This window comes from Gambusia affinis, linkage group LG13 (genome assembly GCF_019740435.1).
Source record: "Gambusia affinis linkage group LG13, SWU_Gaff_1.0, whole genome shotgun sequence".
Classification (NCBI taxonomy): Eukaryota; Metazoa; Chordata; class Actinopteri; order Cyprinodontiformes; family Poeciliidae; genus Gambusia; species Gambusia affinis.
In genome coordinates, this window is record NC_057880.1 from 1,798,108 (window position 1) to 1,813,698 (window position 15,591).

The 15,591-nt window shown below is 38.1% G+C and overlaps 1 protein-coding gene across 2 annotated transcripts in view; it reads left to right on the forward strand.

Annotated features, from left to right (window-relative positions):
- LOC122842618 (pro-neuregulin-3, membrane-bound isoform) overlaps window positions 1–15,591 on the forward strand; it is a 424,235-nt gene that overhangs the window by 343,220 nt on the left and 65,424 nt on the right. Inside the window, exons 3-4 of one of the 2 annotated variants that reach the window (XM_044136652.1) lie at window positions 5,766–5,839; window positions 12,810–12,812. In XM_044136652.1, the coding sequence (XP_043992587.1) occupies window positions 5,766–5,839; window positions 12,810–12,812 (77 nt within the window). The remainder of the gene's footprint in view (window positions 1–5,765; window positions 5,840–12,809; window positions 12,813–15,591) is intronic. The other variant, XM_044136654.1, reaches the window with a different exon arrangement.

Genomic DNA, 15,591 nt, shown 5'->3' on the forward strand with positions numbered 1-15,591 from the left:
TTCCTGGATTCCAAATATATATTAGAAAAGCTCCATGCAACATGGTGGTAGAGCATGCCTGTGGTCCGTTATGACATTCAAGATAAACAGCACATAAAAAAGTGACAATTGTTAAATTTCATTGCCTGACTTAATGTTTCCTCCATCTAGAGGCCTTTTAATTGATACTGACAGTCATTCCTTGATTAAGTCCAACAAGACAAATTTCCTCACAGCTAATTTTAGAAAATAGAAACAATGAATGCATGTTGTCATGTTTCCTACTGATGCATACATCATGTATAATCATTACATTAAGAAATGTTGCCAAATAATCTGGTAAAAAGCCTTTACATACATCCACCTTTTAGCCAGACACTGTGCTGAAAAATTACATCAGAAGTGTTCTTACATTTTTTGGAATCTTGATGTATTTGCATTTTGAAGTATCACATTAAAGGAAGTTGATGGAAATGGAAATGAAAATTTGAATTTACTTCCTCATTTTGGTAAAAGCTTTTTAACAGTATTTGGCTTTCTGGAAAAGCTTAAACATAAGTAAAATCATAAGCAAATTTCAATTGATATTTGTATTATGAGCAGATGTACTCACTGGCAAAGAGGTGGGGTGGGTGGGTGTGTATGTGCGTGTGTGTGTGTGTGTGTGTGTGTGTGTGTGTGCACCCACTATGCCTATATTTAGCCTCCGCTCGGTAGGTTTGAGGAAGATTCACATTTAACCTTTTGCTCAAACACGTTCCTCCCTGGGCGTTCTAATTCTGTTTGTCTTTAATTAATGACTGCGCTGCTAATTAGAGACTGTGCAACTCTTTCATACCCTTCAACAGTCTCTCACCTATTATCAGCTTTCCATCTTAACTTTGAGAACTATTTTTCCCCTTTCTGTGTCTTTCCGTTAGGAATACTGTGTGTGTGATTATATGTGAAAAGAAATTCAAGAAAGAAAAGAGTTTGTTGGACAAAATAACAGTCATGATAATACTAGAATTAGGACTTTATTGGTGTTTAAGGTCATACAATAAGAAGAATATGCGTTTGCCTACTAGTTTAACTTCTGATGGTGCAGGTATTAGTGCTCTTGCACCCAGAGGATCCTGGGATTGAGTCCAGACTGAGGATAGTTTGATTGGATTTGTGTATTCTCCTCGTGAATGTTTAGTATTTTTGTTCAGTTCAAAGTTAAAGATACTAGTGAGCATTAAAAACTGCAGAGCTAGCAAAGGTAACCCGTCACACCAACATTTCATAATTCTTTTTCTAATCTTTGTCATTAAACATCTTAATGTCTCTAACAGCTGAAATCAACTATCTTGGTTTGATGAAGGCTATGCTGACATTCTGACAAATTGTAAGATTTCTTTCAGGCCTTTTTAGCAGCATGGTTGATGTCATCTGTCAGCCAGGTGATGTGGCCTGAAGGATGTGACAAAGAAAAGCTTTTTATGCAGTAAGGAAAGCAGTCAGTTCATCCCCTGGGTCACCACAGTGGGTGTTTAGCATTCTTCTTGAAATCTGACTCGTTCTATTGTGAATTTAATGTCGGCTGGTACCTTCAGGAAGCTAATGTCAGCTACCACTCTGTATTATCTGACTGCTATGAAGTGACAACCTGGTTTCAACGGAAAACATGTAAAACAGGAGCCTGCTCCTAACATCTACAGTATAGAGTCTCGATCCGCTAGGAACGGTGAGGTGAAAATGGATGACAGCAGTTGTTTAGTGAAGAACAATATAATGACAACCATATCCACCTTCCAGCAAACCATATCCACCTTCAGCAAAAACCATCACCCTGTGCAGGGCAGGTGTGTGTCTCTACCAAATTCACCCGACCAATATCCATTTGCAAGCAATTTACCAAGAGTTTAGACTCTTGGTGAACACTATACCCAGATTATACCAGATTATACCAGATTTATTCTGGCATTACTTTACAGTCAAGCTTAAATATTTTCAATGATAGATGGATAACTAACTAAATAAATAAATAAGTAAATAAATAAATAAAAGATGGGCGTCATTCAAATGAACCTGACCCAATTGCTCAGTAAACCTAATAACTGGGAAAGGCACCATTGATAACTAGAGGTGTTGAATATTCTGTGGAGCGCTTTTGAGCATTCTTAGACTCTAACACATTAAATTGGCTTAAGTGCAGGCTTGGACTAGGCCCCTTAAAAGTCTTCTTTTCCGAAGCAGCTGGGAAGTGGAATTGCTTGGGTTCTCAATGTTCTGCTGCGTGTCCCAGGTACCAGATATCACAGACAGATGTTTCCTTCAGGGTCCTCTGATCAGTGATGTCAGCGACAAGTTACTGTAACACCTTATTCTAATCGAGCCACTTTTTTCAGTAATGAGTAATCTCAGATTAAAGTTACTTATCCAAATCACTGCATTACTGCTTTTGTCACTTTCTCTAGTAACATAATTTACTTTCCTTTGTGCGTCTTGGGGAGTGGCCGCCGTTTCTATATGACAGTTATCAGCAGCTGATCGCACAATGGATCATTTTGTTCCTGGAAAAACAGGAACTCTTTTGAGTTTCTGTCTGAGTTGCCAAGTCCGATTATTATAAATGACTTTGGGCTAGTTTTTTCTAAAGTTGCTTGCAAATTTAATGAGTCGCAGTTTATTGAGCTTGTTTTGAACTTGAAGTTGCATATTTGGGATTGTAAATAAGCAGAGACACTTAATCAGCCCCAGAGTTTGACTGACATCCAGGTGGTTTCAGTCAGACTCTCCCTGTCTGTCTGCTCCTGGTTGATCCGTCCCGCTCTGTCTTTGTTAATGTCAAGTTAATATATTTGCTGTAAATGATGTCGAGTTTTGTGTTGTACTCCAGAAACCTGGAACCAGCGAGTCTCTAAAATCTTTTTTACAGTTGTCCAGATGGTAGTGGAATACACAAGAAGATGCAAAAATTACTAAAGTTTTTTTATTCAGGTTTTTTTTGTATGTGTTTTTTTATTTGGACTGTTGCAACCATTGAACTGTCTCACCTTATTATAAGATTATGTTCTACCTTATAAGTGGAGATACATTGTTGATGTTATGATTACAAAATAACTTGCAATTACGTAAGTATTGGCAAAGATCAATCTAACTTTTATCTTGAGGTGGTGAGGCTTGTCAGCAGCTACGGAAAGTAACTAATAAAGTAACTTGTAATCTAACTTAGTCACTTTCCACATCAAGTAATCAATAAAGTAACTAAATTACTTTTTCAAGGAGTAGTCAGTAATCTGATTAAAGCTCATTTTTCAAAGTAACCATGCCATCACTGCTTCAGATAGAGAGCAAAATTCAGATCATCCATCAGAAGCTCACAAAGCAAATCATCAACATCAACATCTTCTTCTGTTTAAAGTGATCGTAACTTCTGGTTTTGAAGTGAGTATAAAAAAAATGATCTTTCTCTGTTTTATGGCTTTAATATGGAAGCATATTCTAGCTGCCATATCTAGGAAATAAATACAACAGCAGTGTTTTGTTATAATTACAAACTTTCTGGTTTTAACAGATTTTATATCTTTTAAAAACCAAAAAATGTCCTTGTTTAAACGAGAAAGGCCGTAACAGAACGGCAATAACTTGGTGGATGTTTGTCATCTAGAAGGAGTGAGAAATTGTATTCTGTCAGTAGAATGTATTTCAATATCTCATTTTGAATCTCATAACAAAAATACTTCTCTTTGTAACAAGATTCTGCTCCTATATTTCCTGTCTCAGGCAGTGAAGCAGAAAGAACATTTATTAAAACTTTAGGAATCCTAATTTACTAAAAAAACAGGAAGATTTTGGTTTGATTTCATGTCAGTCAGTGAGGAAAAAGTATGTTTTTATACATTACATTTTATACATTAAATATCTGACTTAAACTCTATACTGCTAACCTGTAATTACAAGCTAACGCTGGGTCTTAAGGGGTTTTTCAATGTGATTAGGTTTTTGGGGGGTTTCACATGTAGAGTTATTGAGTTTTTATAAAAATAATCTGTGAATTTAAATCTTAAATCTTTGCCTTGCACAGATGTTTATTTCTGTTTTCTTTGAGTCCTTGTCATGTTGCTCACCTGCTCTCCATCCTGCTGAGCTAAAATGAAACATATTTATAGTGAGTGCTTGTTTCTTATTATCCTATCTCTGCACTTTGCATTAACGTTCTATGAGATGAGGATCTTTTCTATGGCTATTGTTTAGATTTAAAGTCACAGCTTTTGTTTTCAGCTTGTGTCTCTCCTTTTATCTGTGTTCATGTTTTTTTCTCCAGCTAGAGCTGATGTAATTAAAAGTCAGTTGCCATGGATGCATCACAAAAAGGTTATCATTACCATTCTGAAAAAAATGATCAAATTCAAAGTGTTGTTTTCTCAAATGAATCTCTAAGTGTTTGAGAGTCTTGTCAGGACAGACGTACGTCTTCTCTTGTCTTTATCTGGTGAAATAAAGTCACAGTGTGTTTTGTTGCAATGCAGTGCGGTTGTTTGTGAAGCCAAAACAAATGAAGAGGTGAAATAAAGAAAGAGCTTGAACAGAGGTAAGGTCTGAGACTTAGTAAAACAGAGCAGACTGCATATTAAGTTCATTTCCATATGTGAGACCTGCAGCTGCCACAGCAGGGAGACGGGAAGGCGAAGGTTCAAACAGCCAGAGGCAACGACCGATATGCAAACAAGACCAGGCTTCACACCACACTCAGTTTAAACCTGCGCCGTGTTCCTGTGCTCCGTAACACTCAGGCTTCTATATGTTGATGAGGAGATATTTATTGAACTGACATTTATTAAAAAACACGCTTTTCAGAGACATTTTCTGAAGGGCAGACTGAGTACATTTCAGAACTCATTAGTTAATTAATGGTTATTCTTTACTTCTTAATTTGCCACTCAAATTCAGAGGACTGTTTTTAGAATGTGCACTTCCTGATTGACGCACATTTGGAGGGGTTAACATTTCTTCAACGCAGTTCCAGTATCACTGAGGTGAATGAGACTAAAGGTTATGAAAATTGCAGGGTCATGTGTCCGACCAGGCGGCCAGCAGACCTGGAGCCCCTCAGGGGTCTGTTCTGTCAGTCTGTTCATCTCAGACTTCCACTACAAGAAACTCTATGGATTCTGTACATGGCAGGTGTACCAGAGATGGACAAGAGGCTGAGGAGGCAGAGCTGGTGTACTGCTTAATGACTTCATGTTGGAACATTTATTTCATCTAGAAAGTGAAGGAGACATGATTATGTTTTTCAGGAGAAACTGAAATAAGTTTGATTATATTTCTTGAAGAAACGTCAGACCTCCAGTGCTTCCAGAAAGATGTTGCAGATCTTCTGCAATCAGCTTGATGGAGCGTTTTACTGTCAGAGCTAGGAAATTAATACAGGCGTAGTATCATAAAAAAAATTGTCTGATTTTAAAGGATATTATATCTAAAGAGAACATCTTCAGACATGAGGACACAGCTAAAACCATCGATGCAGCAACTTGTGTTTTCCCTTCGTGATCATTTATGTCATTGAACTGAATTTTTCTCGTCCTCACCAAGGTGTTTGGATTTGGGATTCACTGACCAACAACAACAACAACCTCCTCCAGTAAAGTTCAGTGCCCTGGACGACTGCTTGCTTCACTGTATTTATCTATGCCTGCCTTGTCTGTTTGTCTCTAAAAAACCTCCACTGCTTTGTCAGGAGACACACTGAGGAAGGTTTTGTGCAGATTTTACCGTCTCAAATAGAAACTGTTTTGTTTTTTTTCTTTGTCCACCAGGTGTCGCGAAGGCTACCAAGGAATCCGGTGTGACCAGTTTCTGCCCAAGACGGACTCCATCCTGTCTGACCCCAGTAAGAGGCTTCTGTGTTCTCTCTGCATCAACACAAAATTTAAACATCTAAACAAACAGAAGCAGAAAAATAAAACTATATAGGGCAACTGAAAAAATTTAAATGCTCATAATTCTGCGCTGACATGTTTGAAAACCCTGAAACCACTGACTTCTCACTTCTGCCATGCAAAAGCAGCTTGACAGCTATCACAGAAGCACTTAGTCAGATGGTATAAATAGAAATGTGTTTGATATCAAACTGCCTTCACTGTTGAATCTTTTTTGCATATAGGCAAATGCGTATGATATTTATTCTAAAAGCAATGAGTCATCTCGGCAGCAAACAAGTCAGGAAGTTAATTTTCTTTAATGGGTCCTCAGAGTCAGACATATTCAACTTTTTCTGTTTTTTTAGCACTACAACCACAAACGTTACGTTTTTGTTTGCTTTTGCTGGGATTTTATTTGATGGAAGTTGGATGTTTGTGAAGTTTAAGGGACATAATCGTCTAAAAGAGTTTAAGTGCGTCTCTTTTTATGACCATCCATCTTTACAAAATTAGCTGTCAGATTGATGGAGAGAGTCTGTGAACATCAATTTTCAACTGGACTTAGGTCTTAGGTTTTGACTGAACCATTCGACCAGATGAATATACTTCAGTTCTTTGTTGTGGCTTCTTTGGATAAAACTATCCACTGATAGAGTCCAGTAATCAGTCCTGCCTCAACAAACTTCAGCAAAGATCCACAGCTGTGATCCCTGTGAGGGTTCCTCTCCTCCACCAGTAAAATCTTTTTAAATTTGGTTTATTCCAGGATTGCCCATCCTTTCCATCAACTCCGTTCAGAAAGAAAACTGTCCACATATCATGCTGCTGCCGCTACCATGTTTCTCCATAGGAATGTTGTTCCATTTTCAAATGATGGATTTTACAAAGTTGACATCTCCAGAGCTTCAGATGTTGTTTTACAACGTAACTCGGCTTCAAACTCCATCACAAAGTCACCGTTGATCCGAAGTGCCACAACACGACAGGTCAGGGATGACTGCTGTGTCCCTGGGTCTTCGTCATACAGATTTCCCACTAATCCTCACAGAGAAGCTGGATTTATACTGAATTAAATTATACACATGTGAGTTAGGTGAAGTCCTGAAGACAGTTAGTTGTACTGGATTTTATTTAGCGGTCGCGGTTTAAAGGGCAATGAATATAAATGCAAATCTCAACTTTTCAGATTGATTTTGGAAAAGATTCTTGTGTAAAAAGATTCTGTATAAGTTCACTACCTTATTCTGGTGTAAAAAAACATCTAGAACTGCAAGCAGTTATCAACATTTCCAAGCCAGTTTGAGGAAGTCTGTCCCCCACAGCCCCCCTCTGTTTGGACTCTTTGCATGTTGACAGTTTGGAATTTGGCGCAAAGGTGTTGCCATTACAATGAATTTAGGCTGTGAAAGATAAAATACATTAAAGTTTGTGTTTGAAACAAGGCATAATGTGTAGCAGTTTAGTGCATCTTTAAGCCACATTTGAATTGCTCCTGTAAGACCTTTGAAAAGCTTAAGTTCTTAAAATTTCACAACTTTTAAAATAATTGTTGGAGACAAATGCAGGACCTGATTAGAAAACATGCAAAGAAGGGAGTCTACAGTGAAAGGTGGTGCTGCGTGATGTGCAGTCTAAAGAAGTCTGAGCAGTTCTGGCTTTGTGCTTCGTTCCCAAATATCTTTGGGTTTCCAATGCCTAATTATTTCCTCTGGCATGCAATCACTTTAAACTCTAAAAGTTTTTATCTGGTTATTGGCTTTTTTTCAGCTTTTCCCAAACTATTTTCTGCTATTAAGATGAAGGTCACTTTCCTCTTGCTTTATCTCCTGTAAAACACGGTTTTCTCAATGTCACAGAGTGTAGAGAAGAACACAGATTACCCAAATTTCTCACCATCCTGCCCTTTATCAGTGTTATATGAATTTCTTAGGTCTTCCAGGCTCATTTAAAAGAAAATCAATCTTTCTTCAACCTCCCCATGTTGTGGCAATACACTGTCTTATCCTTGGGATTCCTGCCAACAATGCCATAATAACACTATTTAGCATTAAAAGGACAATGTGATACTTCAGGCACTTTGTATTTGCCCAATGTCAAAAGTCCCTTAAAAGCTCTAATATTCAAATTTCATTTTCCCATTTAACACTTGATTGGAAAGGAGAATGTGCCATAAACGGGACACGTAAATTAGACGTGGTAAATCCATTGGCAGTGTTATCGCTGGGGATTTGTTAATATCCTTTACTTTCCAGATCATTAAAGGAAGCTGCTGCAATGAGGTTTTTAATTCCACTCAAAGTATTAATGTAATTGCTTCCTAAAGCAATAGTGGTGTCCACTTAAGTGACACCCATCACTTTCTGTTTGTGTAGCAACCGACTGGCCCATGTATGTAGGTGATGAAGACGTGTTACCTTCCTCATAGGTCAGACTGTTTCTTGCATTTTTTCCATGTTTTGTCATCACAAACTTTACTGTATTTTAATGGGGTTTTATGTGAAATCCCAAAACATTTTTTTCTTTTTTTACCTGTAAAGCATAAATCTTTTTATGAGTCAAAATCTAAAAAGTATAGCATTTATTTGCATTCAGTGCTGCTATATTCAATACAAGCATTTTCTGCTGTAATTACAAGTAAAAGTATGTTGAGATGCATTTCTATCAGTTTCAGAATCACTTTTTTCTCTTTACACTTCCTTGCAAAATAGTTCAAGATGAGTCGTATTGGATCTAGAGCGTTTATGAAAAGCCATTTTTAAGTTTAGTCAAAAAACCCTTCAAGTCACATATGAGGTTCCCCAAGGTTCAATACTTGAGCCTCTCTTATTTAATATCTACATACTCCCACGAGCTCAGGTTATAACAGGAAATAAGATTACTGTGCAGATGATACACCAGTCTCCATTATGATGTCACCAAGTGACTCTGAACTGTCCAATCACTGAACAGATGCTTAGAACAGATCAATGTGTGGATGTGCCAGAACCTTCTCCAGCTGAACAGAAACAAAACTGAAGTTATTATATTTGGACCTAAAAAAGGAAGGATGTAGAGTTATAGATCTAGAGCAGGGGTGGGCCCTCCTGGTCCTGGAGGGCCGGTGTCCTGCAACTCTTAGAGTCTCCCTGGTCCAACACACCTGAATCCAACAACTGAATCACCTCCTAAGAACAGTCAGGTTCTCCAGAGTCCTGCTAATGACCTCGTTATTAGACTCAGGTGTGTTGAAGTAGAGATGCATGTAAAAGTTGCAGGAGACCGGCCCTCCAGGATCAGGAGTGCCCACCCCTGATCTAGAGTCATAGCTCTAGAGTCAAAGCACAGCTTCAGTTATTACAACTAAAAACAAGCAATCAGGCCCGAAACCTGCGAGTAGTGATGACCTCTGACCTGAACTTTCAGAGCCACATAAAGACAGTTAGAAAAATCAGCCTTCTGTCACCTGACGATCATTTTCAGGACCAGTGACGTGCGGTCAGGGGAGGCAGGTGAGGCAGTGCCTCACCTGCCATCATGGAAAGAAAGAAAATATATAATCATAAAGTAATTTAAATTGTTATATTCATCCGGTGGTTTGTACTAAAAAATATTTATTTTTCATGTAGCTTCACCAATTTCTATTTTTATTTGTTCAAAATCGCTGAATTTTCTTATTTTCCCATTCAAATGCTTGGAAGCGATGCCGGTGAGGCAGCAGCGAGCTCTGCCTCACCTTGGATTGCGCAACCCCTGGCTCTGCGCTGGCTGCTAAGCGGAGAGAGCATGTTGCTGTACGGCGTCAATAAAATGGTTTAAACAAATTTAATATGTGAACTTATTTCCAATAATTTAGCTTATGTATATAATGTACAGTGCTTTTTGTCACCAACTGTGTTTGTGTAACGTGTTTCGTGTAATGAGCGATTATAAACGGCAGAGAACAGGTTCGAGGTGAGGCAGGCAGTTCTCTTGCCTCATGGCAGGGCTCAAGATCCCAGACTCTTAGAGTCTTGTTCACTCCTCAACTGCCGAGTAAGTGACAGCGAGCTAGGCTAAACGATACGGGAAGCAAGTCAAGTGCAGCGATAGATTATAATAGAGATAGTGATTTTTTAGGTAAGGTAAGACAGTAATAACATTTATTTTGTTTTTTAAGGAAATGTGTGTTTTGTGAGCTACAGTTTGTATGTGTAAGGATGCAGAAGTGAAACATAACCTGTAAACTGCTGTCAATCTATGCATCTATTTGCAAATCTGATTCTGATGACGTCAGTGCCTCACCAGCTACGAACCTCACCGCACGTCACTGTTCAGGACTAACGTCTCAGCAAGATCTAGAGAAACTCATCTATGAGTCACCATCAATCGATCAAGCGATGGATTGATGGACTGGACTTTGACTGGGCCATTCTAATGCATGAGCACAGTGAAACCCTGTGCAGCACTTTGCATATTATTTAAGGGTATTGGAGTAAAATGTGGGAATATATAAATGCATAGCATGTTTTTGATGGTTTTATTTGTCAAAAAATGAAAACCATGTAACTTCCTTCCTTCACATTTTTTGCTACATTGGATTGAGCTAGTGCATGAATAAAATCTAATTGTGGTTTATGGTTGTAATGCACTAGAATTTCAAAAATTTGAGTTATCTGAATACTTTTCAAAAGTACTGTAAGCTTACAATGTAAAAAAAGATCTGAGTCTTTTTCAGTCATTGGTATAAAGTCAGTTGTGTGTGCAGTGTCTTCCAGCAGGAGGATTTTTTTTTTTTTACCTGGTCTTGGAAATTAAAGGGGAGAAAAGAGTACTTATTTCTGCAATTCACTAAACAAAACCACCTATTAAAAATTTTTGGAAGATCTATAACTCCAGAGGGGGAAGGAAAAAAGACTAATCACATCTTCACCATTACCTTAAATTGGTTTTCTTGCCCAACATGGTGACTGTTTCTGGGGATCAGAATTGGCCTTTTTCAGGTGGATTTCCATATAAATTGTTCAAACTTGCAGTCAAGCCACTCTGGGCCTGAAAAACAGAGTAAAGAGAGGGCCTGCTAGGTGAAAGACGACCGCTCTTCAGCTGTTGCATCATCAGCAGCATTCAAACGAAATGCTGATTAAACACTGAAGCTGTTCTTATTGCATTCCTTTAATCTGTTCACAAACAGAAATTTCAGTTATCTACTTTATCACAAAGTAGTAGAGAGGGGAGAGAATAATGATATTTTGCATATTTGTTTAGGACTAAACATCTGAAAACTGTGGAATCCATCTTTATTCTAACCACTTTTAATCTGATACCCCTAAGTAGAAACCCAAAGCAATAAATGACTTACAGAAGTTGTGTAACTGTGAAAGTTAACATCAGTATAAATCCATCTGGTCCATGAAGGCCTCAGCGCTTCACTGGAGAACATTAGAGAACTGTCACAACTTCACAATGAGCAACTGAAGAAAGAAGGCAGACAGCTTTAACAGCGAACATCTTTTTAAAATAAATGAATCCAAAAGCAATTATCTATCCAGTGTCAAACTGAACACAACCTAAATAAAAATAAGAAAAAAATACTTCCTTGCTCGTTTTGGACAGGTGAGAGGAGTAGAGGTAAGAGGTTTCCAGACGTCAAATGGAGCTGGTCAGGGAAAATGGACACAGCTGAGGATGGGTCAATACTGGAAAAAAAAACAAAAAACGTAGAGGTTTCAAAACACTTGAATGTGTTTGTTCACCTTCCAGCAGAACTGAACCCTGAACACACAGCAAGGATTAGGGATGCACTTATATGAAAATCTGGGCCGACAACTGAAATGAAAACTGCTGTTATGGTCAATAATCAATACTTACCGATGTCATATAGTTTGTATATTTCCCTATAACTTGGACTCTGTTTAAACGTCACCACACCGTCCACCAGATAAACACATTATAATCTTTCCAAATTCATAACAGTCAACTCCATCCAAAACACAAATGGCAACAAGAGGGTAACACATATAACATGTATTACCTTATTATTATTAACCAATGTGTAACATATTGGTTAATATTGGCCCAGTTTTACTGATTGGACCTAAACCAATATGTTAAAATATGACTAACATCGGCCAATAACAATGTAAATGCTAATATCCTGTTAGAATGGCCCAGTCCAAGTCCAGACCAAAATCAAATTAAGAATCTGTAAATGGAAAAGTGATGTTCACATGTCTTATGAAAGCTAATTTCTGCCATGAAAGAAACATTAAAAGTACAACAGGAAATGATGTTTGAGTTTTAACGTCATTATTATGAGAATAAAAATGATCATTTTGACTTTTTAAGTCATAATTATGAGATAGAAAGCCACACTGTTTCTCAGTGACTCCAGTATGTCATTGTCATTACTCCATACCTCATAACTATAACTTTGAATTTCATAATTGTGATACTGAATGCCAGACTTATGACTGACAGTTGAAATTATAGCTTGACATTGCATAGGTATGACATAATTATGACTTTATATCTCATTACTATAACTTTGAATCTGATAATTATGACTTTAAAATTCAAAAATATGACTTCCTGCTGGATCTCTTGATTTCTTTCTTTCTTGATAGAAATGAGTTACCATCCAGTCTGAGGTTAAGCTATTTATCAAAAAAAAGGGAATTATCATATTGCTTATCATATCAAGAGAATATCATTTTCCTTCCATCTCACAGTTAAGCGCTCCTGTCTGTTCACTGGTCCCATTAAAACCTAAACAACATGCGTCAAAGTTTTTGCTTGTAATAAAAGTAGATGTGACAAAGTTAATATGCATACTTTTGCAAAGGCCTGCTTTTTTTCTGTCAGCTTTCTATGCAAACTTTCTGCCTCTTTTTCCCAGTAACATCTTTTTCTTTTCCTTTCTTTTATTTTTTCTTCTCTTTTTTTCTTCACTTCTTTATTCAACCACCTCCTGCTTCCAAAAAGTTGGTAAGTGCAAAGTTGGCAAAGAAGAGTGGCAGACTGCGCTCCTCTTCTTTCCTCTCCCCTCAGATAATCTTGTCACAGCATCCCTCTCCCTGACTTTGCCGGCAGTTAATCAGATCCTAATTTCCTGGGTTACCTCTGTGTCTCCTGCTCCAGCTTGCCTCAGTGTTGACATCACCGTTCCCCTTTTCCCCAGATTTCTTTCCGTTCAGACGGCCCTCTCGCCCTGCATCCGTCTCCCACTAACCTCCTACGTGCCATCTTGTCGTCAAAACACATTTTGTCCTAGAGCCGACCCTCATCCCTCCAATTCTCTGTCCAAGTCATCTCCAAAACACGAAGAGACACGGCCCTCAAACCGACTCGATTTTGGATTGTGCCAGCCAAGAAAAAAAGTTCAGCGGTAGGGCAAACAATCGCTGCCAAGTACTTCTGGCACACTGCGGCCTCCTGGAGGGCAGGATGAAGGTAGCCACGTCTTCAGAGAGAGGTTATCACAGTGCCTCAGGTTCTCTGGGGGCCTCAGGGCTGCCATGGCTGGACTAATACAACAACATCCTTGAATAAAAAGGGAAGGAATATTATTTCCCCCGACAAAATAACAACTGAAGGGAATTTTTGGCACTTCAGCAATTCTGCAGCTATTTTTTTTTTAAAACTCTGCTTTCCAATCATCAAAGCAACGCTGAATAAAAGATGAGCAGAAAAAGGCTTGAGAATGTTAAGTCAAGCAAAAATAGATATAACGAGATAGAAAGAAAAGTGAGTCGGTGTATTAGGGCCATTATGAATAAAAGCAAATAATAATAATTAATCACAGAGGAGAATATTTCCACCAAAAGGAAAAGCTTAGACATTTTGAGATTACTATTAATATTCACATATTTGTAAAGAACTTTATACTTTGATTACAGAAAGTTGTACATTTGCAAGGTGAAACACACATTTTCCATGATTTATTTGGAAAATTAATCCATAAATGGATTATTGTAAATTTTACATTTTAATATTGTAGAAATTACAACATTAAATCAGATGTTTTATAATTCATTCTCATGAGAAAAAATAACTTGTACGTTTTCCTGATTATAAAATCAGACATTTGCAACAAAAATACAAGAAGTCATCTGAGCTTGAGGCATTAAATGGAGGCCAGTCACAATTAATCAATTAATCCCATAATAAAGTCAATCATTTCCATTTGCATGATTTATCGGTGTTTCCCTCTTTACGCTCTCTTTCTACCAGAACCCTGATGATAAAAGTTTTCAGTGTGGTGTTTTAGTCATAACCAGCCCTTCTTTTAAACGACAATTTAATTTATACAAACTTCTGAACTCATTTTATTTGTTGTTTCTGTTTTGTTTATGTATTTTTGATATTTAAAATGCATTCCAGTTCCAGGGTTAAATGTCCATTAGTATTTGAAGTTTTTTAATCTTGGAGAATATATTCTTGCTTTATTATGCTGTTACCATTATGCTACTGGAAAATGGTCTTAAAGCAGCAATATTATTGTTAATTGTAATAAATTCTGGGACAATTTATCGCCCAGCAAACTGGGAAACCTAATTTGTTCTGATACGAGTGATTTTAACCTCATGCTGAGTTGACTCAGAACAGACAGTACCTGACTCTGGTCCGTTTACCTCTGAGAGACAGAACGACTCGTCACCTTCGCCGTCAGAGATCAGAGGTTTAGTCGGCCTCTCCTTGAATCCATCAAGGGTTCAGCAGAAGCGTTTGATGTCATCTCTATACACTCTTCGCCAAAGCTTTTCACAGCGCAAACAACTTCAATCTTCTTTTGTTGTCAGCAGCTCTGCATTGTTCAAACTGCAATGTTGCCGGTTTGTTCAACCTACCGAAGAACTTTCACACGATAATACAGTATTCAAGATGAGACTGAGCTCTGACTCATATTCTCTTTGATTAGCGGTCCCTCTCTCCTTCACCTCACTTTATGATCTTTCTTTACTGTTTTCATCATCTCACAGGACCCTTGTGCAATCATTGTCTCACCCACATTGGAGAAATATATTCAACCCCGTGGAATTGAAGGTCTCGGAGCCGAGACGGCGCGTCTTTATGATGCAGAGACAGACTCAGAATCAGCGTCTGTTCGTTTTGAAGTGTCTGCACCGCTTCACTCCCCGTACACCAGCAGAAGGAGTTAGACCTTTAAATTGAAAGGCAAATTTAGTTCACGCTGTATTTGAGATTTTCATTCCATGGGTTGCATGAATTGCATGTCGAATGTAACATTAAAGTAATCGTGTAAGTCCAGTCTATGAGCAAGAGGCTGTGTTTTACACTGTGCAGCATGCGCCAGTCCATGAGATAAGGAGGCATAAAATGTGATACTGGTTAAAGTTTCATGCCTCCATAACTGTAGAGATAACGACAGTTCAGCATGAGCTCCGTTCAGCATTCTGTTAGTGGTTCTTCTACAGCTTTCATCACACACACACATTTTTGTTCTGTGGTTTCGTTATTAAAAAAAAAGAAGCTGTGTAAGCTGAAATATCCCCGGGCAAAGCAAGAAGCACCTCTTAGTGTCGGAGGCGATGCTCTGCGGCACTTCCTGACCTGCAGAAAATTAGCCGATCAATACGGCATCAGACATTTGTTCATATAATGTCACGAGGAGGCAAGGCTTAATAGATGGTGTGGGTGTACAGAGAGAAAAAAAGCAGTCGATGAAAAAGCCATGAGTTCAAACTGGTGTATGAAGCATAGATCTTCAGTGTATAGAGAGTGGACATAAACATTTGTATAGTCT